This window comes from Heteronotia binoei, chromosome 5 (genome assembly GCF_032191835.1).
Source record: "Heteronotia binoei isolate CCM8104 ecotype False Entrance Well chromosome 5, APGP_CSIRO_Hbin_v1, whole genome shotgun sequence".
NCBI lineage: Eukaryota > Metazoa > Chordata > Lepidosauria > Squamata > Gekkonidae > Heteronotia > Heteronotia binoei.
The window spans coordinates 118,523,857-118,550,138 of record NC_083227.1 but is presented as its reverse complement, the minus strand read 5'-3'; the positions used below and the strand labels follow the sequence as shown (position 1 = coordinate 118,550,138).

The 26,282-nt window shown below is 40.7% G+C and overlaps 3 protein-coding genes across 3 annotated transcripts in view; 1 reads left to right on the top strand and 2 right to left on the bottom strand.

Annotated features, from left to right (window-relative positions):
• Window positions 1-940: 940 nt before the first annotated feature.
• LOC132572046 (hepatitis A virus cellular receptor 1 homolog) lies at window positions 941-2,813 on the bottom strand. Its single transcript, XM_060238833.1, has 2 exons — window positions 2,728-2,813; window positions 941-1,305 (listed from the first exon to the last, which is right to left on the bottom strand). The coding sequence occupies exons 1-2, from the start codon at window positions 2,774-2,776 to the stop codon at window positions 941-943; spliced, it is 414 nt and encodes a 137-aa protein (XP_060094816.1). The 5' UTR covers window positions 2,777-2,813.
• A 6,058-nt stretch (window positions 2,814-8,871) lies between these two features.
• On the bottom strand, window positions 8,872-13,397 carry MED7 (mediator complex subunit 7). The gene is made up of 2 exons (XM_060240253.1): window positions 13,289-13,397; window positions 8,872-10,723 (listed from the first exon to the last, which is right to left on the bottom strand). The coding sequence occupies exon 2, from the start codon at window positions 10,699-10,701 to the stop codon at window positions 10,009-10,011; it is 693 nt and encodes a 230-aa protein (XP_060096236.1). The 5' UTR covers window positions 10,702-10,723; window positions 13,289-13,397; the 3' UTR covers window positions 8,872-10,008.
• A 7,142-nt stretch (window positions 13,398-20,539) lies between these two features.
• ITK (IL2 inducible T cell kinase) overlaps window positions 20,540-26,282 on the top strand; it is a 78,262-nt gene continuing 72,519 nt past the window's right edge. The window contains exon 1 of the mRNA XM_060238311.1: window positions 20,540-20,774. Coding sequence (XP_060094294.1) covers window positions 20,637-20,774 — 138 coding nt within the window. The 5' untranslated portion in view covers window positions 20,540-20,636. The remainder of the gene's footprint in view (window positions 20,775-26,282) is intronic.

The following is a 26,282-nucleotide window of genomic DNA, read 5'->3' as shown; positions in this document are numbered from 1 at the left end:
CCACCAAATTCAGAAGCCTTTTGTATACATACCTGGCATTCCATCTTTAATGGGATCTGATTTCTCTGAGAAAGAAATGGAACACAGAAGCCAGTTAAATCATGCTATATTCAGCAGCAGCTAGTAACATGCAGTGAAATGTATTTGTGCTTTCTGAACATGAGCCTAAACTAAAAATAACAAAAAAAAAAAATCATAGTGTAGATTCACTGATCACCAAGAAGGTTCACCAGACTAATCAAACTTCATGGCATCGTGCTGAAAAGTTGCATGAAACCATATGCTTTGGTCTTGCAAACTAGACTTCTCCTTTTGGCAGGAGCTCAGCAAGTGCATATGTTAGCTTGAAGCCATGCTGGACTCTGTGTTTTCCATAGCAGATCACATACTCAAAGGTACTTACAGAAGACTGCCACTCTTCGACAGAGAAAATAGAGCAACAAAATCAGGGGTGCTTAACTTTCCTTCACTTGTCTCTTCCCTTTTTCATTCTTTTAGTTGGTTGATTGGTTATGTGAATGTGCGAGAAAAGATGTGTGGATGAAAGAAAGGTGGCTATTTGACTTCTTAGAAAGGAATCAATGGCCTAAGAATATGATGTCTGTCTTGCTCAGTCAAACCAAAAGGTTCATGAAGTCCAGCATTTTGTGCCTAAAGCTGACCATGACAATGGGGTTTCACTTAGCTATCAGATTTAATAGCTATTGATAAACCTATTCTCTATAACCCTATTCTTCATAAGCGTGTATAATTTTTTAAAGCCACTTGAGTTTTAAATGAGATTAGAGGAGATTACTTGGGGAGCTGAACTACATAGCAAAAGTTGTTAATTTGTTTTCAGGAAAAGTTTGAAAAATCAAGCTATTAAAAAAAACCCTAATATTATTTCAGACATAAAGTATGCTGCAAGCACAGTACTCTGTAACAGAGCATCAGATGTCTAAGTATTCTGTTCACCTTTCTCAATCATAACTTCCACATGTGTTTTCTGATCATTGCCCCAGCCTTTGATTTCCACCCGGCAACAGTATGTCCCTGTAGCTGATTCTGTTACATTCACAATGGTCAGTGCCACATCTCCTTGATCAGTGTTTCCCATTAGTTGGTACATGCTGGATTTTCTGAATGTTACTTGTTGTCCATTACTCCTCACAATTGTATCATCACATGTAAAAGTGGGACAAGTTCCTCGTCCCCAGCACATGGTTGTAATCCCATATCTCTTAGTAGAGTAATCACAGGGTAAAGTGATGTTCTGACCCACCATTCCTCTCACTAGCGTCTTAGCACTTGATGCCAGGAAACCTGTAAGGAAAGATGCTATTGTGATTGAAAAGATTTTTTTTCAAAGAATGGAATTAAAGCCAATAGTAGAGATCTCTGTGTCTCTACAAAGAGGTACATCTCAATAAGCTTTCACCAAGACTAACACGGCAGCAAGGTCCATTTGTCCTCTGATAACATTTTGCCTAAGCACATATTCTCACATCCTAAAGCACAATGTTCTTCTGAGACAAACCTAAGAGCTGGAGGTATAAGGCACACAAGCAAGACCTCAAAAAATGAACAGATGAGTGCCCAGACAAAAACACTTAGTCATTTGTGGCCATGTGACCTTTTCTTAATCTTTATTAAGCTTAACTTTCCAGCAGATATACCAAGTGCTTTTACAGAAGCTGCTTCTGAAATTATTAGTGAATTATTTTAAAAGTGGCTTCATTTAGTATCACTTTTTATGATACATTACTTCCTTTTGTGATTCAGTTTGGAATATACCCTTTGCACATTTGTGTCTCTGCTGAGGCACAATTACTATGACGAAACTATGTGCTAAGCCCCTCTCTTGTCTCAAGATTTTTTAAAAAAGAAGTGTTATCTACCAGAAACCAAACAGCATGAAACAAAAGCACTTATTGGAAAGGCCTTTAGTTGCTAAGAATTATGGTCTGATTGCACAGTCATCCTTAATCATCACTGGCAAGTGCATTTTATTTTCAAATGTGCATTAATCTTTATCCTCGCAGCTCTTGCTAACACAGCTTTGTGGTGAATAAAAAGATCACTGTTTCTTATAAAATGGAAGTGAAACATATAATAGCCTAGATTATATATCCACAACATGAAATGCATTCTACAGCAAAAGATCCCACAAGTTCTTAGAATGGAAGATGGTTTATTACAGGCTCTTTTCCTAATAAAAAATAGCAATGTTACTTAAACATCTATATGGCACACCACTGGTGCTGAATGTATAATAATAATAATGTATTAATTTCCCATGGCCTAGACAATACTTACCAATCACGCAAGAATAACAACAGCATATTCACTTCCTATCATCTGAGCAGCCTGATCCTAAGTTTGATTACGAAGAAGTAAATCAATGTGATCCTAAGCGAAGTTCTTAATTCATTTAAGTCAATGGGTTTAGAAGAATGTAACTGTCTAGGAGTGCAGTTATTTCCATATACATTTGAAATCACAATCACATAGCAGTGCTTGAACATGGAACATCTAGCCCATCACATGCTTACAATAACACTATGTATCCGAAGAAATGAGCAGTGATTCACAAAATTTTGTAGTCTTTAAGGTATTACTGGACTACAAATTTAGTTAGTCTTTAAAGTACTACTGGATCTTGCTCTTTTCTGCTATTATGTATCTCTGAAGTGACTTCAAAGACATTTCATCTGCTGTTATTAATAATTTTATTAATGTAGTTACCTTCGAACAGCATAACTAGGATCCATTCCAGGCACAAACAACAAAACATGGTGAAGGCTGAAACAGCTGCAGAGAAGTCTCTTGATACTGCTAGTAACAAACATTTAAAAGAAAGGTCATTTCCAAAGTAGGTTTCTGACTTCTCCAATTTCTGAGCTGCATTGCACATTGCATCATGCACAGTACACAGTGGCAGAAACTCTATTCAGGCATGCCTTTTCCTGTGGTTAATTCAGCACTGTCTGACTAGCCTAATGAGCAATGTGTCACTTTCTATATTAAAGTGTAACAAAGTTTCACAGCAAAGACAAGAGATTCTACATCACTTCAGACAATGGGTTTCCTATCATGCTCCCCTAACCCATTAAGAAATAGCTCTGAAGTTTTAAATAAGATTTCTAAATTGTCATGACTCACCTCCAACACCCCCCTTTGTTTATTCTTACTCTCAGGGTTACCCTTGGATTTTAGCACCTCCATGCTGGGGAGAGGTCATGGAAGGGGTTTCTTATCTGTTTCCTGGTCCCCGCTATTCTACCAGCTAGCCTAGTCAGGGAACTACTCCAGGAAACATGGGCTGGCTTAGTGCACAGCCCTCTTGGTAGTCTGCTACCACTCCCTTTACAAACAAAAACCCCTGGAAGGAGAAAAGGGGAACCCCCACCTGGGTCCACTTTGAGGAAAGTCAGCAGCCCTGCCCAAAGGCCAATGCACAGGGCCAGCGTGTGGGAATAGGCGAACTAGGTGACGGCCTAGTGTGCCAGCTCTCACTGGGGCACCTCCCGCCCACTGCCCTCCTACCTCCGCTGCGCTGGCTTCCAGCGCCATGCTCCACTTGCCTTGCCTCCCCCCTCCCACCGCCACCCTCCCTCCCTTCTCAGCGCTGGAAGCCAGCGCTGCACTCTGCTTGCCTTGCCTCACCTCCCACACACACCTGCCACCACCCTCCTCCATCCCTCCCTTCACGGCGCTAGCTTAGCGCCATGCCCCGCTCGCCTCGCCTCCCACCCACCCCCACCCTCCCTCCCTAGCGCTGGGAGCCAGTGCCGCAACCTCACTCCACTCGCCTCCCCCCCCCCCCCCCCGCCGCTGAGTCTAGGCTGGTCCTTACAAGCTTCAATGTTGCTGCTCATGGCTTCTAAGTCTTTGAAGGGCCCACGGGAAGAGAATTCGTTCCCCCTCACTTCTTCTTTTTTTTTGTAATAACAATTTTTATTGTAATTAAACACTTAAACAATAAGAAGGAATAATTTAACAATACATATAAAGTAGGTATTATCTCATACCAGATTGTTAATAAATTTACCATATGACCATCAAACTACATCAACTAAAAATTATTTTGTCTTGTTACTTATACAAGTTGTTACATTAAATTAGCTAATACAAATAATATTTTTTTTATTATATTAGAAATCTCACCTTGAGCCATTAAATATTCTAGAACAGGAAACCAAACGATTTCAAAGGTATTAGCCTGAAGAGGATTCTGTATTGATTTTATGTTAGATGTTATTTTACTCATTAAATAAAGATTCCATAATTTTTTATGCCATAGACTTAATGTTGGTTGTCGTTCACTTTTCCAAAGGAGAGCAATACTTGATTTTGCTGCATATAGCAACATAGTTATCATTTCATAGGTAGACCTAGACTGTATATAATGAGGCCGCACATTCAAAAGCAAAATTTCTGGTTCTAATTCCAATGAGAATCCAGTAATTTCTTTTATTTTTTGAAGAATTATATTTCAAAATTGTTTTATTACTGGGCAGTCCATCCAGCAATGTATATATGTGCCAATCTCACCACATTTCCTCCAGCATTGTGGTGAAAGCTCTTTTGTTATATGAGATAATTGCTGGGGAGTGGTGTACCAAAAAGTTATAATTTTCAAGGTTTGTTGCCTAAATTCTAAAATGGGAGTAGTTGAAGCATAGCTATTCCAAATTTTATCCCATATCTCAGTTGTAAGACTGGAGTTACATAATGTTTGCCATTTTTGTTGATATGGTAGTCTTTTAGTTTCTGTATTAAATAAAATGGCTTAAGAACATAAGAACATAAGAGAAGCCATGTTGGATCAGGCCAGCGGCCCATCAAGTCCAACACTCTGTGTCACACAGTGGCAAAAAATGTTATATACACACATACGCTGTGGCTAATAGCCACTGATGGACCTGTGCTCCATATTTTTATCTAAACCCATCTTGAAGGTGGCTATACTTGTGGCCGCCACCACCTCCTGTGGCAGTGAATTCCACATGTTAATCACCCTTTGGGTGAAGAAGTACTTCCTTTTATCCGTCTTAACCTGTCTGCTCAGCAATTTCATCGAATGCCCACGAGTTCTTGTATTGTGAGAAAGGGAGAAAAGTACTTCTTTCTCTACTTTCTCCATTCCATGCATTATCTTGTAAACCTCTATCATGTCACCCCGCAGTCGACGTTTCTCCAAGCTAAAGAGTCCCAAGCGTTTCAACCTTTCTTCATAGGGAAAGTGCTCCAGCCCTTTAATCATTCTAGTTGCCCTTCTCTGCACCTTCTCTAAAGCTATAATATCCTTTTTGAGGTGCGGCGACCAGAACTGCACACAGTACTCCAAATGAGACCGCACCATCCATTTATACAGGGGCATTATGATACTGGCTGATTTGTTTTCAATTCCCTTCCTAATAATTCCCAGCATGGCATTGGCCTTTTTTATTGCAAACGCACACTGTCTTGACACTTTCAGTGAGTTATCTATCATGACCCCAAGATCTCTCTCTTGATCAGTCTCTGCCAGTTCACACCCCATCAACTTGTATTTGTAGCTGGGATTCTTAGCCCCAATGTGCATTACTTTGCACTTGGCCACATTGAACCGCATCTGCCACGTTGACGCCCACTCACCCAGCCTCAACAGATCCCTTTGGAGTTCCTCACAATCCTCTCTGGTTCTCACCACCCTGAACAATTTAGTGTCATCCGCAAACTTGGCCACTTCACTGCTCACTCCCAACTCTAAATCATTTATGAACAAGTTAAAGAGCATGGGACCCAGTACCGAGCCCTGCGGCACCCCACTGCTTACCGTCCTCCACTGCGAAGACTGCCCATTTATACTCACTCTCTGCTTCCTATTACTCAGCCAGTTTTTGATCCACAAGAGGACCTGTCCTTTTACTCCATGATTCTCAAGCTTTCTAAGGAGCCTTTGATGAGGAACTTTATCAAAAGCTTTCTGGAAGTCAAGGTAAACAACGTCTATCGGGTCTCTATCATCTATCGGCTTGATATGCTTTGGAGAGTATCCCTTTAGAAATACCTGTTTCTGACTGTAACATTTTTTCAAATAATGTTAATGGTTGTTTTACTATTTCTATTAATTTAATAGACTCATGGAGATGTTTAAGTTGATAATATTCTAACCAATTGATTTGAAAAAATAGGGTTTTTTCTAGTGATACTTTATCTATAATTTAAGTCATTAAGGGTGTCAACCCCATACTGATGCCATTTTTGATATTGTTGCTGAAGTTTGGCAGGTAAGTACCATGTTTGTCCAATAAAAGAAGTGCTCCCCCTCACTTCTAGGAAGGAGGAGGAGTGAACTCTCCTCCTGCGGACCCTTCAAAGGCTTAGAAGCCTCACACAGCAACATTGAAGCTGGTAAGGACCAGCATAGGCATGGCGGTGGGGGGGGGGAGCAAATGGAGCGCGGCACTGGAAGCCAGCACCGCAAAGAGAGGGAGGAGGAGGGTGGCGGCTTGCATTGCTGGGATGGGCGGTGGGGGAGGAAAGTTTATGGGGGGGGGGAGGACAACAGCATCGTATTGTCAGCATAAGTAACAAGGGTACATGTAATGCACCGAGTTTTGGACTATGGCAGTCAGGACTAGACTGCTGAATAGCCAGGTCATTAAGAGATTGAATAAAAAGGGATGCAACGCTGTTTGACACCCTTATTGGCAGCAATCTTTGATGTTAGGTTGCCCGCTAATGAGCATTTGATCTGGCAGGTGGTAGAAGTGTGTAATCTTTTAATAAGCATAAGAAATCTTTTATCCAGGAAACTATGCATTGCTGATTTCAAGAAGATAGTGACATTTATATTTTTGCTGATCCAACCACTTTCCACAGATGAAGGGTCAGAGGTAGATGAACATGCAATGTCATTGCAGAGGGCTGTATAGTTGAAGTCTTGAAGCAGCCAGTGGCCTGGTACCTTCTGAAGAAACACTAGTTCTGGTCCTAAAGAATTAACCTGGACCGATTTCGCACTCACCCTTCTCTGCTCTGACGTTCCTCTTTTCAGTGCGGCATCCTTCCGATTTCTCACTATCTGCCCCGGGGCTTCAGCTTGAGTCACCGTTTTTGCACAGCAAAGAGAAACTGGTTTTTAGTGGTTTTTCTTTGCCTTGCAAAAATAACGATGCAAGCTGATGCCCCACGGCAGATAGTGGGAAACTGAAAGGAAACTGCACTGAAAAGAGGAACGTCAGAGCAGCGTAGGGTGAGTGTGAAATCGGTCCTGGTTAATCAGGCCAATCTGTAATCTACCTTTCTTGAGCAGCCACTGCTTTTTGGAATAGTGGTTAGGCAACTTCAGATGCTCTTGAATGAAGCACATAATTCCATTACAATATAGCTAATTCTAATGTTGCATTTGATGTATGTACAGCTGAGTGTATGACTGAAACATCATGCTCAATTTGATTCGTAAACTGCTTTTTGGATCTTTCTTACAAACACATGCGCATACATTTGCAGTAACATTGCAAAACTTCTAGTGATAGGGACAGGGGCAGTGGATCAGCTGCTGGAAAAAGTATCTGATCTGGATGGCTTAGTGCCCAGAAAGTTGTGGCTCACACTGAAACATTCCTAACAGGAAGAGATAAATGCTTCTAATATTTCTGAGAATTCATTTGGGGAATATTATATTCTCCACATATTGTTTTCTAACCTTATACAAGAGCTTGTATAAGGGAACTGTGAATCAGGAAGTCCCTGATCAATTTTCACCTCACCCACACAGTCACTAAAATGGCTCCAGGCAAGCCACATTCTTTCAGCCTTGAAACCCACTTCTCCCCAGTCTCTCATTAATATGGGAATAATGACATGCTTTATGCAGTTGTCATAAGGATCAAGATGTTTAGCCCTTTGAACATGACTTGCTATATAAATGCTAAGCTTAAGTGGCTGTTCCCAAGGTGCTACTCAAAAGATTAAACTGACTTTCATCTGAACCAGATATGCTTTAATTTTTTCCCCTTCAGTTCATCGCTCGCTGCGGTATTTGCATTTAAAGAAAAACTAAACAAAATGGGAGGAACATGTAGTTTCCCTTTTCATATCAAATATCATTCCTTCAAGCCTGTCTCCAGCCACAGTTACGTGCTGGCTCCTTCTATTACTGTTTTTCTTACAGAAGCCTGAAATGCTTCAGTTAAGTTAAACACTTCTTTGGCTACATGATCCAGTGCCTTCTCTCTCTTCATTTGCCCAGAACAAAATTATTGGTTTTAAAAACCCAGATTTAGTAAAAATGCAGATTATCGCACAAGATTTTTCAATAGACCAAGCATTGTACCATGAGTGAAAAGGGCTTTTCTTAAAAGCATGCTTCACTTTTTTGTACCGCTTGATTAAACCACAGAATTACAAATTTCTCTTTGTAGAGATTATACAACTCATATCTACTTTTTGAGTCAGTATAGTTTAATTCTGTGTCGTCATGACTAAATACCAACAGACGTGTACTTCAACCTTAGTGCTAAGTACACAACAACCAACTTGTGTGTGTGTGTGTATGCATGCAGGCATGGGGAGTTAATTTTTATTGACAGCTGTGACATTGTCTCAAAGCACAAATAATGTATGCATATTTGACTCACAGAACTAAGCTACTTAAAGGTATGTTGAAGTCTCATATTTAGTAAGAATTATTGGCATAGCACATAACAGCATCACCACTGTTTATTTCTTAAATGTTTTACAGCTATGCATATATGGACTTTTCTTTCAGGCTGATGATGGAGTTTGCTACAGAAGTGCTGCCCTCTACTGATGTATCACAGAAAAAAGCATCACTGGGCATAATGTGTTGCATGTATAAAAGAACCTCTAACTGCACAAGAATGGCAAACTAGGAACTCAAGTTTGTAGAAATTTAATGCACTCAAATTAACACAAGGCTTTTCAATTAAACCCAAACAGTTGCAAGTATTTCATGGAAAGAAATTACATATACAACATGTATAGCTTTCAAAGACACATGTGACCTTAAAGAGGGCTTTTAAAATCTAGCTGGGCACAGAAAAATGAACTGCGGCAGCTTCCATAAAGCAACGTTTCCATTAGATCACTGATGACATGTAAGAAAAAACTTTACACTGACACTCATTTTTGTCTCCTTGTTTTACTGCATTCTGTGATTAACAGTGGAATCCTATGCAGTTAGTCCTAAGGCCACTAAAATCAGTAGGTTTGAGATCTGAGCAGCTTATCATAGGATTGCACTATAAGCTTATTACGTCAACTTTCTTCTTCCCAGAGTAAGCAGTAGAGAAGATATTTTTTTCACATATGGCAAGAGTTCATCCTCTAGATCCAAGCTAGACTGGCATGGAGACAAAGCACCCAAGACAGATTTTTATCAAAACTGAATTATTTTTAAGTACACTCTTCTGAACAGACAACCAATATTTATTTATTTATTTATTTAAAAGTTCAAATTAAACACCAAAATCTTCATATATGCAGAAGCACTGTTGCTGGCAACTAATGTATCCATATTTGGCTACTTTCTAACAGAAATTATAGATACAGAACTGTAATTATGTATAACTGTATACAGATATAACTTCTGTAATATAGCAGTATATCGCTTGGCTTTGCCTACAACAAAGAAAAATGTAAGTCATCAGAGATTCAGATTCATTACAGCATTTCTCACATGCATGAATAGAAGAAGTTAACAATGGAAGCTGAGAAATGACTAGTGATGCTTTAGAACTAGTGAACAACGGACATGGACTAATTCCCCCCGCCCCAGCAGAACAATAAGCTATTATACTTCTTTCCTTTAAAAACAAATTTAAAAAACACAAAGTACACACTGAAAAGCTAAATAAATACATCATTTGGTTTATTGTCTCTTACAGACTATGTTCCATGATTGTTTATTGCTATATAAAGGCAGTATAGAAGAAAAAAAGTGTATCTAATTCTTTAGCATCAGCTTCAGTCTTATTCACAAGGTCTTACTATGCTGACACAAAAGCCCTCTTTTCATGTCAATTCATCAATAATAATGCACATGGAAGCATCTTTATCCAAAACCTGATCCTTCTTGATGCTAGAACTTGCTCTCTGCTGCTCCTTCTGCCCAATGCAATTGTTGTTGTCCTCTATGTCCATGGGTTCAGTTTTTACCCTCATTCCTCCATCTGAATGCGGCAAATCATCAGGCAAAGAGGTCAGGCAATTCTGTATCATTTCACCAACACGCTCTAAATGCTTCTGGAATCTCTCAGCTGTCTCCAGACGCTGACGTTTCTGCACCTCCATCATGACCCTCAATGTCTCTCTGGCTTGGTGGGGCCGATATTCATTTATCAGATGATGTACATGAACAAACAACAATTTTAAGTCTTCCAGCTTCTCCTCCCGTTTTATGTTGCCAGGGCTCCTTATCAATATATCCAAGAGGTCCAAGAAATTGACCAAGATAGACATGTTGAGTTTCCTCAGTTCTTTCTTATGGTCAAACTGCATGGGATGCAAACGGTCAATGCCTTGGCTTTCCAAAGGTCGTATAATGAGGTCATCACACTGGAACTGGTTTCCAAACATCATATAGCTATCTTTAATAGGTGGAGGAGGCTTAGGGGCCGCAGCTTTCCGAATATTTTCATCTGTATATTCTTTAATATACTGCATCGGAGGAGGAGGGAGGGCACTCACTTGCTGAGGTTCACCCATTGTGGCAGATTAAAAGTACTAACTGAATAAATAAATAAAAATTTAGTGTACAGCCCATATAAACTAATATTACCACTTAGTTATTTAACACACAATAATCTGCTTTCCTCCCAAAACAAGACCCATATATTCAGATTAATGATTAGGCAGGGAAAATCTGGGAAACAGAGGAGAATTTAATTTCCTTTCAGATCATCTATGTAGCACAATGACTAACACAGGCTCAACAAATCCCAGGTCACCAAGGAACTCAGAAATTTCATTGTAGCAATTAGTACTTTTGATTATTTTATTTCAATATCTCTCAGTGATACTTGTAGAAAATACAAATCTCATTTATCATTTTGCATCAGGATGTATTCTGTACGTATCCTTTAAAATATAAAAGTGCATGAAGTTCTTTCTATTGCTTGAGATTCCATGTGAAGGGCAGGGTATAAATCCAATCTCTTCTTCTCCTCTCTAAAATGGCACTGGCAGCCATAGATACATGGTCACGATAAAATCTAGTCTGGGCCTCAGGCAAGGGTCCTCAAACGCCACAAGTCTGTTTTCTTTCTCTGAGCTCTTCCTGGCTAAGTTCTATCTGCTTTGAAATTCATTTTGAATTTTGGGGAAAGCTGTGCTCTGCTGGATTAAATCTATGTTTGTGTTTTCATGGAATTTTATGTTTACGGCTGTGTTTTTATGGATTTTACAATGAAACCTGTTTTCTGCATAGCTGGGCATACAGTAAAAAATAAATGTCAGACCTAAGGGGAAAGTCTTACATAGGTTTCCAAATAATTGAAGTCTTCAAGTTGTTCCATTTGGGACTGAATGTGGATACACAGGATATTTTGATATCAACAGGCAATATGGGTATGAACAGATTACTAGAAGAACACTTAAGGAGAAAGCCAAAGAATACTTTGAAAGGGAACAGAGAAAGAATAGAAGGAGTAAAGAGCAGAAAAAATATGCTGATTCATATTTTACTTTTCACACTGGCTTTAATCTCCTTCCAAAGGGAACTGTATAAGCAGGGTCCACTACATTTGTCTAGTACAGGGTTGGCCAAACTGTGGCTTGGGATCCACATGTAGCTCTTTCACACATATTGTGTGGCTCTCAAAGCCACCACCACCCTGGAGACTGGCTTGGAGAATGCATTTAAAATTAAATTTGTTTTCTTTTCACTTCCACCTCCCTCCCTCACCTATCTTCCTCCCTTCCTTCCTGTCTTGTGGCTCTTAAACATCTGATATTCATATTTGCAGCTCTCAAACATCTGACATTTATTCTATGTAGCTCTTATGTTAAGCAAGTTTAGCCACCTCTGCTCTAGTACATCCTAGATCTACTGAACCTGGAATCATGGAAGTAGATTGAGTTTGTTTTTCTTTCATCAAGGACGCTGAAAATCAGGGCTTTTTTTAGCAGGAACTCCTCTGCATTTTAGGCCACATACCCCTGATGTAGCCAATCCCCCAAGAGCTTACAATAGCCCCTGTAATAAGAGCCCTGTAACCTCTTGGGAGGATTGGCTACATCAGTCACACCAGTTTGGGAACTACAATCACACCTGCACTGGTAAGTTGGACTTCAGGAAGTCCTACAAACGAAGAAAAACATTGTATATTGTAAAATGGACTGAAATAATTTCAAATTAATGTGGAAAATACTGTGGTTTAATATATTGTTTAAAATATTGTTTTCAATATATATTAGTTAAAGCTCTCACAGAGTGTTCTCCTATATACCTTACTCTTACCCGTGAGCTCTCTGGTTTCATATAGAAAATATAAAATGTGGCATAACAATATTAATTGAAATACAAACTATTTATTTATCTATTTATTTCCATTGATTTATAACCATCCCACAAACTACCCTCCACCCCACAATTGGGGAGGGACGGTGGCTCAGTGGTAGAGCATCTGCTTGGTAAGCAGAAGGTCCCAAGTTCAATCCCCGGCATCTCCAACTAAAAAGGGTCCAGGAAAATAGGCATGAAAAACCTCAGCTTGAGACCCTGGAGAGCCGCTGCCAGTCTGAGTAGACAATTTTGACTTTGATGGATCGAGGGTCTGATTCAATATAAGGCAGCTTCATATGTTCATATGTTACTTAAGCATTCCTACAGGACTGAAAACATGCAAAGTGTAAAACAGAGGTGTTAATTTCTTAACAAAAGCTGGGAGTATTCCCCACCCATTACAAGCGTTAACTAGTTTAGCATAGCTAGTGAATGGTCTCTATATGGGGGCAATAGATTCAAATTTCACACAACTGAATATTACTCTGAACTTCCGGCATTTCATGGCTCCTTGACTGTTTTTCTTCCATTTATTGATTCAGTTACATATACATAAATCGGCTGCACAGGGAGAATCCACTTTTCGCATACAAAGCAGGCTCTTACCCATGAACGCTTATGTTGGAATAGAACCTGGCTAGCATTTAAGGTTCCATAAGACTCCACGGCTACTCTTCCAGAACTACCATTAAAAAATCGCCAAACCAGAAATGTAGGAGAAAAGCCTATGACTAAAGACCTACGCAAAAGGGGACAAACTCAAAAAATAAAACCGACAAACGCCCTCACCTGAGTCTCCCACTCAACGTCCCACTCTTCCCTCTGTTCCTCCGTTCTCCGTCTCGAAACATAAAACTACTTCCGGCGTCTTCCTCGCCTCCCTATTGGTTCACACAGTGGGATCATAGAGTGCAAAGCGGAAGAAGTGGCAGGGAATATTACCAGAAGGAAACACCAAGAGCTTTTTTTACATTTTGATTGGTTGCTTCTGCCGTCAATCAGGGTTGATTTGCTATTCTCTCGCCTAGCTCATCTCTTGAACAAAGCAGGAGTCAAGTTCATCTTTAAAACAAACCAAGAAACACACGAAACTCCTGCTTTGTTCAAGTGATTCAGACTAACACGACTGCCCACTTGGCTCTATCTCATCTCTGGTCCTGCTGTTTTGTGTCACAAGGGAGAGCGAACGCGAGCTCGACAGAGGCAGCCGCACGCATGCGTTTCGGACATCGCGCATTCACTGGGCGATTTGCGCAGAGGAAAAAAAATGAAATGTTTACGTTACTGTTTCTAGAGAAAAAGACGTATTAGTAACAAGCAGATTTTTTAAAAAGAAGCATTCTGATTTGTCACGTATCGTGCAAAATAGGCCAAGCTCTCAAAAGGTTATGAAGGAATAAATGGAAAAGGGTGAAAGAAGTTAAAGCTGTTAAAGCTGTAACAGTGTACATGTATTCCAACATGCCGATGCAATAATGGCATAAAACTGCATGTGTCAGACAGTTTCCTTGTGGTTCTCTGTTTGAATATTTAGCATGGCTGAAGAGAAAAGATTTTTCAGAGGCAAATAAGGAAAAATAAGTTTGATGCAACCTTGAAAAAAATTAGTGATTTATGCAAGTGAACACAGTGAAGTCATTAATTTGTTCTGGGGTTCAATGGGCTAAATGTAAATATCACTGACTGGACAACATCAGCTTGATTTACTATTCCATACTGCAGAACATTATGTCACTATAAAATATTATTTGTAATATTGTGGCACACACACAGCTTCTGCAACATTTTCGTTTAACAACTGCAAATAGAAATAATAGGTTTGTAAGAACGTAAAGTTTACATTGCATACTCCTGCTAAGATGCAACTAATACTTTTTCAAGTTTATCTAAAACTGCATAGCTACACAATTTTATAACTGCATAAGATAGTCAGTTTAATTAAGTGTAATTTAATGAAATTCAGTACTGCAGCCCAAGCTCTGCTCACGACCTGAGTTTGATCCTGGTGGAAGTTTGCTTCAGGTAGCCGGCTCAAGGTTGACTCAGCCTTCCATTCTTCCAAGGTCTGTAAAATGAGTACCCGGCTTGTTGGGGGTAAAGTGTAGGTGACTGGGGAAGGCAATGGCAAACCACCCGGTAAAAAGTCTGTCATGAAAATGTTGTGATGTGACATCACCCCAGAGTCGGAAATGACTGGTGCTGGCACAGGGGACTACCTTTACCTTTTACCTTTTTTTAATTCTCCTGCAAATTCACTACCAGAATTCAACATACACCTGGCTTTTCATCCCTCAGGTGACAGCTTAATGCATTCTGACATATAGAGGACCAATCTTGAAAAATAAGTCATGTATTTCAATTTTTTTTGTAGCATGATGTAAAATGAACCAGTTAAGGAATTCAAGGGCAGAGAACAAATAGATATTATTTTATTATATTATTGTTGTTGTAATGGTGTTAAAATGAGTCTGGGAAGAATAGGGTGTTCTTTGTGATAGAAACAAGATATTGATCTGGAAAGAATCTACCTAACAATTGCATTCTCTAATGAAATACTGCTAACTCAAATGGACATTACCTGGTCAAGCCAATGATGGTTAGTTTATTAAAATTTTCTGCTTATGAATAAAACCTTAGGTCAAGCATTGTAAACCTCAGAGATCACTTTGACTCAGGGGGTCTTAACTCTCTGTATTCAGACACTTTCCCATGCTTATTAATAAACATTATTTTTTTTTCTTATTCTATTTACCAGGATTCCTCCATGTGTTTCTTAGAGAATTGGGTTTAGGGGCACATGAGCCACAGTTTATGTGTGCTACAATATGATGTGAAGAAGCCTTTACATTGCGTTGAGAATAATAGATGGCTCATCATGTTTCAAGCTATATAGCCATTCTTCAGGGGAGTACTTGCCACCAAATGCAGCCACATGAAAAATAAATTCAGATAAGGTGCTATTGCTTTCGTTTAAAACTCCAGAAACACAGTAATATTTATGTTATGCCCCCATTACACAGTAGAGAGCAGTACTGATCTTGGTTTGAAGGAGATGTTCTTATTTATTTACTTCATTTGATTTCTCATCCTCTTTATTTTATGAACTTGTTCTATGGAAGTAATTGCTGTGCCTTATGGTTGTCAGTCGAGCCCTCCAACAGTGAAGGAACAGTTTATTAAGATTTTGCACATTGTTGAAATGGACAGGATGGATTAACACATGGATAGCTAAGAGACAAAAACTAAAGTTACTGAAGAATCAATCTATCTTAATAATATGCAGGAAGCTCCATGAAGCTCAATCCTACACATGCTCCCCGCCCCACCCCCAAATGTACATAGATGACAGTTTTTTGTTCTCATTGTTTTCTGTTAGATAATCTTCTTTTGCAATGTAAAATGGCCATCAGTTTCCTTGACCACATAATTAGTAAATATCATTTGTCATCAGAGCAAGACACACTTCACCAACATATACTTCGTGGAAAGTGCCATCAAATCACAGCTGGTTTATGGCAATCCCATAGGATTTTCAAGGCAAGAGAGGTTCAGAGGTGTTTTGACATTGCCGGCCTCCATGTCAGGCCCCTGGTATTCCTTGGAGATCTCCCATCAAAATATTAGCCAGAGCCAACACTGCTTTAGCTTCAGAGATCTGATGAAATTGGGCTGGCCTGGGCTATTCAGTTCAGGGCTGGAATGGTCAAAAACAGGAGAGATTTTAAACATTGTTTAAGAACAAACTTTTTATATACAGTGAGTACACAATTAACTTTTGCTTGGTGACAGCACTTCTATCCTTTCTGTCTTTGTAGTCATACCACACAAGAGTCTTTGAAATGCTTGAATACAATGCATGTAATGACAGACAGATAGGGTTGCCAGGTCTGTGTTGGAAAATACCTGGAGACTCCGGGGATGGATCCAGGAGAGGGCAGGGTTTGGGGAAGGAAGGGTACAATGAATGGTACAATGCCACAGAGGCCACCTTTCAAAGCATCCATTTTCTCCAGGGGAGCTGATCTCTGCCAGCTGGAGATGTGTTGTACAAGCAGGAGATCTTCAGACCCCACCTAAGCAACAAATGCAGAAATACGACCTAGCTCATTGAACCAAGGGTGGCCAATGGTAGCTCTCCAGATATTTTTTACCCACAACTCCCATGAGCCCCAGCCATTGGCCATGCTGGCTGGGGCTGATGGGAGTTGTAGGCAAAAAACATCTGGAGAGCTACTGTTGGCCACCCCTGGACTATATGCTTGAAGTTATTTTTCTGTATTTTTAAATAATGAACAACCAGAGTAATTTGGTCCTGAGCTTTTTATTAGGCACTTTCAAGAATGTCTCAATATTATATATTAAGGAGGCCTTCTCATTTTTTCTTAGAATATTTATCATAGTATTTATTTATTTATTTACAACATTTATACCTCACCTTTCTGTTCTTACAAGGGCCAACAAGGCAGCTGACAATTTAAAACATACATAAGATCACATTTTAAAACCATTAAAATCAGCCCGCTCCCCAAAAATGCATATCATTAAAACAATTAAAAACAGAGTTATAATACATACAAGATGTTTTAAAAAACAGCAATTAAAACATTGGTTAGGAAGCAGGGATAACTGAGAATGCCCAAGGAAACAACAACAAAAGTCTTCATTGGCTGGCAGAAAATGGCAACAGAAGGAGAAATGGAGAGAGTTCCAGAGTTTTGGTATTAAGGTTGCCACCTGCATAGCCTCAGAAGACATGGCCCTTCAGATATGTTGATTCTAAACCATATAGAGTTTTTAAGAACAGCATCTTGAACCGTACCCAGAAACAAACTGGAAGGTGGTGTGGATAGGCCAAGATTGGAGTGAAAGGGTCCAATGATCTGCACAAGTTTGGCCACGGCATTCTATAACAATTGAAGTTACAAACACTTCTCAAGGGCAAACCCAGCATTGCAGTAGGCCTGCCAAGCTCCCCACTAGATGTGGGGAATCCCCCACCCTGGAGAGCCCCAACCCACTGGGAGGGAGCAAAATGCCGAGGGATCCCCACCCACAAAGAGCCTTGTCAGCACATGCTGTCCCTGGTGTGATGATGCCACCCAGAAGTGACATCATCACACTGGGGACTGTCATGTTCTCAGGGCACAGGCAGGCGGGGGTCCAAAGGTGGTCCAAGGTCAAAGTCCAGGAAGTCAGGCAGGAGCTGAGCCACCAAAGCAAAATCGCAAACCAGAGGCAGAAGTCAGTGTCCAAAGCCAAAGGATCAAGGTGCCATGGAATTCAAACTGGTCAGGAGCTGGAATCAGGAAGGAGCGTGGATGCAAGCCAGAGAATCGACTTGTTGCTTCCACGGGGTTGCCAAGTTCCAGGTGTGAGTTATATGGGAGCCTCAATCAGCCTGCTCCCTGGGTAGCTGTAATTGTCCTAGAACTCGGGGCAAAGAGATCAGAAGCATTGGAGCACCTCGTGCCTGCGTTCTGAGAGTGTTTTCCAAAGCTGGCTCCACATTCTTGAGATGGGAGGGGGAGAGCTTGGAGGAGACTGATTGTCAACAGTCAGCGCTGGTGCCTGGAATGTGGGGAGAGTGATTGAGGGGCCAGCTGTTGATTGTTCAGCTGAGGCGCTGGAAGGCCGTTCTTCCTGGTCTGTTAACCCTTCCAGCTCCCCCTCCTCAGGGTTCATGACAGGGACATCGTGCCGGGGACACTCTAGAACTCATACTAAAAACTCTATGTACCATAGATACATGTACCATAGACACAAGTTTTACTGCATATCCTAGAGTGTTTCCAGTGTGATGCTCTAGGACTCATGGTAAAACACTATGGTGTCATAGAGTTTTATTGCGAGTCCTAGAGCGTCCCTGGCATGATGTATCCAGCATGATGATGCCACTTCTGGCAGAGGGACTTGACAGCTCTGCATTGCAGTAGTCTAATCTAGATGTAACCAGAGCATGCTACCACAGTGGCCAGATAGTTTCTGCTCAGCAAAGGCTGCAGCTGACTAAGCAGTCAAAGCTAGTAAAAGATGCTCCTGGCTGCAGCTACCACCTGCTTATCCAGCAGTAGCTCTGAGTCCAAGAGAACCTGCAGACTACAGACTTGTTCCTTCAACACTATCCAGAATGACTGAGACCTGAAATCCTGGGTCCAACTTTCCATCCACAAGTAGCTCTTCCATCTTGTTGGGAATAAGCATCAGTTTATTGGTCTGCATCTGCTCCAAAACTGCCCTTAGATACTGGTTCAGGGTTGCTACAGCCTCCCTGGATATGGTGACAACATAACTCAGATTTCTTCTTCCTCCTCCTCTTCCTCTTCCTCTTCTTTCATCATCATCATTTTCAATTTCTATACCGCCTTTCACTATAAACAGGGTTCAGAATGATGTACAATAATAGATAAAACAACCATATACTAATTTGAGGTTAAAATATTAAAATTACAATAAAATGACAGTAATCAACTTAATTAGTCAGAACTTCTAATTGTGCTACTGCCTTTTGGGAGCAAGGGGTAAGAGTGCCAGCCAAGTAGGCACTGTCCTCAACCAGATGCCTGGCAGAACATCTCTGCCTTACAAGCCCTGCAGAACTGCACAAAATCCCTCAGGACACAGATGTTTCTTGGCAGAGAGTGGTACCAGGTTGGAGGCAGGGCACTAAAAGCCCTGGTCCTGGTCAAGGACAGCCAACTATTTCTTGAGCTGGGGACTATAAGTAAGTTCTTATCTGCAGAGCATAATGCTCTTTGGGGGGGTATACCAGGAGAGGTAGTCTTGGAGATGACCTTACCCAGCATGAGCATAGGGGACAAGATGAAACCTTGCAAGATCCCATAAACCAAAGGCCAAGGGCTGAGCAGCAGTCCCCCAGGAACGCCTTCCAGGTAGGAGCAGAACCACCACAGAACAGTGCCTCCCAGTCCCAGCCCAGATAAGGATACCATGGTCTCAGATATTGAAATCCACCAAGAGATCCAGGAGAATCAACAGCAATGCTTCCTCTTGATGTAGTGGTTAAGTGAGTGGACTCTTGCCTGGGAGAACCGGGTTTGATTCTGCACTCCTCCACATGCACCTGCTGATGTGACGAGTCAGTCACAAGTTCTCACAGAGTTGTTCCTCTCAAGAGCAGCTTCTGTCGTAGCTCTCTCAGCTCCACCTACTAGGCTTCCCAATCCCCAGGTCCCAGCGGGGGATCCCCTGGTTTTACAGGCTTCCCCCCTCCCCCAGCCAGCTGGCCGGCGGGGGAAGCTCCACCCCCATAGCCATTATGCACCTCCAGGAACGATTCCCATAGGGAATGATGGGGAATTGATCTGCGGGTGTCAGGGGCTCTGGGGGGCTGTTTTTTGAGGTAGAGGTGCCAAATTTTCAGTATAGCATCTAGTGCCTCTCCCCAAAATACCCCCCAAGTTTCAAAAAGATTGGACCAGGGGGTCCAATTCTATGAGCCCCAAAAGAAGGTGCCCCTATCCTTCATTATTTTCTATGGAAGGAAGGCATTCTAAAAGGTGTGCTGTCCCTTTAAATGTGATGGCCAGAACTCCCTTGGAGTTCAATTATGCTTGTCACACCCTTGCTCCTGGCTCCGCCCCTGATGTCTCCTGGCTCCACCCCCAAAGTCTCCTGGCTTCACCCCCAAAGTCCCCAGATATTTCTTGAATTGGACTTGGCAACCCTACCACCTACCTCACAGATGTCTGTTGTGAGGAGAGGAAGGGAAACCACTCTGTGACTCCTTTGGGTAGTGAAGGGCAGGATATAAATTCAATCTCTTCTTCTCTCTGTGTCTATCTTCAGTCTATCCATCAGGGTGTCCAAGTTTGTTTCTGTTCTATAACCATGCCTAACCCCAGCCTGAAAGGGATCTAAGCATATATCATAATGTAGCATGCACTATTCATATGGCAATATTTGAAAGGATGTGGTTACCGTTTTTGACATCAGAAAGGAAGCTGAACAACATTGCCTAGATGACAGATGGAAAGATAATGCACCTACGCTGCTTTTGAATCCATTTTCATAAAACTCAACAGTTTATTTGTTTTCACTTTTCTGAATTCATGTGTGGTGGTCAGGTACTGGGGCAGGTGCCTTTCTGTCCTGCAAAATTGTCATTACCTGCTGCAGAATGAATAATTGCATCCTTCTTGAAGAAGAGCTGATCAAAAGGTCCCAGCAAAAGAGACGGACTTCTCCTTCCAACTTTAAAGTACGATTCTTCGTTTTAACAAAGTCAAGGCTGGCATATTTTGAACATCGTCCTGGGGTATGTGTGCCAACTCTTGTATATTTATACCACTTCTTATCACAGGATTAACATGGAAACGGAATGAAATTTGCAGATCCTTTGAGATCAGTCATTGGTTTTGGCAGAAGCAGGGTTCAATCTTGAGTTTTTAAATATATGGCAGAAGCAGGGTTCAATCTTGAGTTTTTAAATATATGAATTAACATAGTTAATTAGTGTGATCTGTCATCACAACAATCTTATGAAGTGGAGTGGACAAATGAGAGATACTTCTAATGTTACATTAAGGTTTATGCCTGAGCAGAACACTCCTATGTCAAAATTAACACAGGATCCTGCATGTATGCACAACAATGCTTGTTCTTTTACAAGAATACTGGCCCAAATCAGTCACAACAGAATTCTGCATTTGTTGCCAGCAGTTGTTTTCTGTTCATTAATGCCAAGAAAATAAAGCAATTTGAGATATATGTGGGAATGGCTGCTTTACTTAGCTTTATGCATCTGAGTTTTTATGGATAAGTCACCAACTGTATCATGTTTCATTGTCTTTTAACCCCACTATTATCTACATTTTCCCATGATTATATACTTGCCAACTGATGAAGTGGGAGCTAGTCTATAAAAGCTTATGCCGCAATAAATCTAGTATCTTTAAGGTACCACAAGATTCTCTTATTTTGCCAAAATGGACTAACATCACTCTGGAATTTACAAGAATCACTCATTCTCGGTAATTATCCTTGGGACAGTCCTTTGATTACGGGGGACAAGCTGAGAGCATTTTCTTCTGTGGCTATGAACAAAAAAAAAATGGGCCAAGCCCCACAGAGCCACCCAGGAGATCACCTACCTTGCACAGACAACCACCCCATTCTTTAAGCATTAAAATAATCTGTTCTTTGAATATCAGTCTGACAAAAATACAATTTTCAGAGAGTCCTATTGTTTTAGGGACTAGGATGTATTTGTCATGGCTTCTCCTATATCACTCAGTATTGCTAAATAGTAGTGAAATGATCAGGACTTCACTTATATTTGCTGCTCCCATCAGGAGAGCTCCGCTTTGTCCCCTATCAATATAATCTTCCATTATCAGCTGAAATTTGCTTGTTTTTCTAGGTATTTGGAAATTGCACAGAGTTCTGATTTAGTACTTGTTTCCTTACTGCTGCTTTAATCTTGTATGGAGTTTATATTGAAAAAGTAATTTTAATTTTTGTGGGGATGGAGAAGTTTGCTTTCTTTTGAACTGCACAATATGTCTTTCAAAGCTCTCTTGGAAAGAGTCAGAAAATATTGTAAGGAGGTTGGCTCGCTCTATTTAGGATAAAGCAACTTCAAGTAGAGTTGTCACCTCTTCTCTCAGGCATCAGACATCACTCTTTTTATTTTTATTTATTTATTTTTGTTAATTTGTATTCTGCCCTTTCCCACAAGCAGGCTCAGGGCGGATCACAACAGGAGTCAAAACAATCAAAAGCTACATGCTAAAATCATAAAATGGAATAAAACAGATAACACATATATCAAAGGCAGTGGTTGCCATTGGTCGCATTCTATATATCAGTAGGCCCAGAGATGAAATATAGCATCATAGCAGGCAAGGGAGGCCAAGCAGATGGAAATAAGAATGTCTGCTGCCTCAACCGAAGACCCAGGGGAACAGCTCCATCTTGCAGGCCCTACAAAATGGCATCAGATCAGGCTTTACATCTCCAGCTGGAACCAGAGAGAAAAGGTGACTATGGGTGCTTACTAGTTCCTCTTGTCCTTTTTCGTTGTGGTGCTTTCTTTCTGTTTGCTCTCATTATGATAGTCCAATGCATCTAAAGACATGTTATCATGGCTTTTTTTTTAGCAGGAACACACAGGATCACAGTTCTGGCTGGCTTGGTGTCAGGGGGTGTGACCTAATATGCAAATGAAGTCCTTCTGGGCTTTTTCTTCAAAAAAGCCCTGTGTGAAACAATGGTGACATCAGGGGTTGTGGCTTAGTATGCAAATGAGTTTCTGCTGGACTTTTTCTACAAAAAAAACCCTGCTAGTTACCATAACACAGCATTGTGGTAGAAATAAGTTTGAATAAAATGGCCGGGGGGGGGGGTCAGAAAAATCATGTTCTATAGCAGCTGACTGACTAGCCCAATGCTGATCTCATCCTTAGCAGGTGAGTCACAGGCATGCAAACTAATACCAAGTAGCAATGCTTCCCCCAAAGCAAAGAGCTGATCCCAGCTTTTCTTCCTTTGTTTCAGAAGTTACTTCAGAAGAAGCCAGGACACATCACTTTTGTGTCTGGTCAGAGCTCACCCATTCAAAAGCTGCTGCCTCCATTGTTGGAGGACACTTTGCTTGGAATCTCCCAGCATTTTGCAATTGGCCCTGCCAGGTTGTAACCATTTTGTGATGGCATCCACTAGATTTTTGCAAAATTCCAAAAATGCTCAAAGGCACAAGGTTAGAGACTCCTACCATAAAAGGAAAGGGTGAAAATCCCCCCACTTCCCTTTCTCTTGCTTAAACTGTAGGTTTAGAAGTCCATGGCTATTTCCACATAGCTTGCCTGCCCAGGGTTCAATGCTATTGTGAAGCATGTTTGTTTTTCCTGCTTCCCCACAACATTGTGGTACCTCCTGGCTTTCCCCCCAGCTTTTTGAAATCTGCTTTGCTCTTCTGTGCTGTTAAATCCTGGATGGCTGCTGTGAGAGTGGGAAAATTACCATGGTAGTCATCCCGCCCCTTTGCCTCCACCATCATGAACTTCTATTTTTATTTTTAAAACACCACTAGAATGTATATAACAGGTTTGCTGAATTTCATGATCTCATTTTTAAAAGTCTCTATCTGGCTGACTAGGCAGGTGTCCCCTCCCTCCCTCACCGCTCCATGTACATCCTTCCCAAAGCTGAACGCTCAGTGGAAGAAGACAACCATCTCAGTCTCTATCCTATTCCTTTGTGGAGATATAAAGAATATCTCCGCAATGAAATGAACTTAGAGACTTACTTTAAAAATTAAAGCTGGGAGTTCAGAGAACCTGTTACACAGTTGTTATAATGCTATAACAATATTGTAGTGCCAGTTTTTTAAGGCCACAGTGAGTCTGAGGTGAGTATGGCCACTTCCAAGGGACTGGGAGGGAATCTGCAGGAAAATCTCCCATGTGGAAGCTCAATTGCCACTGTGCTTTAGCAGCTGCTGCATCAATAATGAAGAAACTGCACGAGCCCATTCCCATGTGGAAACCACCCTGAACGACATACATAAACTTATTCAACCTATCATACTAGCTTTTCATTTCCCAGTAACCATTTAACTCTTTTGTTACCATAGGCATTACTGAAGAATTTAAGGCCACGGAGTAAAGATGGATGGTCCACTCAGTAAAATTAATAGGCTATTGATAAAGATATGTATGTTACATGCAACAAAATGTGTACAGGGCTTTAGTCTTAGCCTGTAGTTCTACTGCTTCTTCTGCAAAGTCTTCCTTGGTGGTCATTCTTTCAAGTACTGACTAGGGTTGCTAATCCCCAGGTCCCATTAAGGTTTCCCCAATTTGGGGGGCTCCAATCCACCACCAGCTAACTGACTGCAAGGGAAACCTCACCCCCGAACAGGGATGCTGTCACACCATGTCCCTGATACAATGACGTCACATGAGGCTGCTCTGATTTTTTTGGACAAACTCTATGGTCTTGCAGCAAAAACCATAGAGTTTTTGCCCAAAGCCTAGAGTGTCATGTGCAATGTCAGTGGCATGATGATGTCCCTTCCGGGTGATGTAATTGTGCTGTGCATGCTTTACACACAAGGCATAAGATTCCCAGAGTGGCTCCAGGATCCCCACACTAGCAGCCAGGTAGAACATGGCAATTGTAGTACTAACTCTGCTTAGCTTCTGAGGTACAATGAGATCTGGCTACACCATGCCAGTTTCCCTTTTTTTGAAAGCTGTATTGTAACCTAGTGATGGTAAGATCATTTGTTTCCACACATAAGATGGGCTTGCTCAGAAAACAACACTGTTGGGCTTTATGTGATACTTCTCACGTAAAGAATATCTTCTCTAGTGATAAAATAAAATCCTGATAGGATTGAAAGATATCTAATTTCTGCCAGTTTTTGTTGTTGTTAGTCGGGCTCTGTATTCCAACAACACAATGAGAATATAGGAGACAAGTTTCAAAGTCCTGATACATCACACCATTTTTAAAAAGCAAGTTCCTAGAACTAAGTTGTGTCTATGACTAGGAGTTTGAATGAATGTGGGCCATTCCTTCTGATATGCCATAAGCTAGAGGACAGAGGTACTGAACTTGGTTTCTGATTGTCAGAAATCACGTTCTTAGATGTAAATGTTTGTCTTTCACCGCATCAGGTAGATACAGAATAAATCATGCAAAGTAAGCAAATATATGGATTTCTTCTTCCATATATTTATAACTAATGTATAGGTGGCAAATTGTTTTTGGCACAAAGGTTGTGTTACCTTGATGGAGATTTTTAAAGGGAAAATCAGTTTAATATCAAATACTTAAATTCATAAATATTAATTTGTTACTTTAATATTGGTGGAGCATTTAGGAGTCCAGAGAGAATAATTTTCTGAAAGCTTGTACTAGCTTTCAGTGGCCCTCCTCCATTTTGTCTTCACAACAACTTTGAGAAGTAGGTTAGGCTTAGAGAACAACTGATTCAAAATTACACAGTGAGTTTCATGGCTGAGTGGGAATTTAAACATGTATCTCCTCAGTCATAGTCTGCTACTCTGTGCTCACTAGCCCTCTAAATCTGAATTAATTAATTTCTCAACTGTATATGATTTTAATATATGAAATTAGGTTGAAAGTCTTTCTTTCATTAATGGAATGACACTTTCATTCATGAAAGGAAGGAAGCAGTTATTGTCGATTCTTTCTTCCCTCTGAAAATCCTGTACTTTACGATTTTTAAGACGGACCTTGATCACCCAAGAGGTGTTTTAGGGGGAGCATATGGGGCTGCACTGGAAAGGAGGAAGCAAGAAAGATCTACTCTGTTAGCAGTACCTGCTCACAGTCGTTTTGACACAAGTTAACAGTTGCTTTAACCCAGGCCCATTGTATCTTTATTTTTGAGATCCTAAAAATTAGCTAATCCATAAGTATTTTTAAGAGGTTTTATTTTAATTTATTTTGAAAGTACAAGCTATACATAGTTCTGGCTATGTCATTATTACACTGAGAAAGCAGATATAGGTATTTTTAAAAATAAACAACACTGAATGGCCAGTGGTTTTTTTTAATTGAGAAGACAATCTGACTGACTTTTAAATGCTTGAATTTTTGAGACATTTGTCCTTATAGGAGAGCTTTCACTTATGAACAGGCGCTTGTTGAATTCGGTCAGACCACTGGCATATGCATCATTAGTGCACATACGTCAGTATTTGTGAGATCAGGCAATTAGCAAAATAGAGTTTTGTCTGTAGCAGCAATTTGCATGTTATAATAAGAAAACCTATTCTAGGAAGCTGGTAGG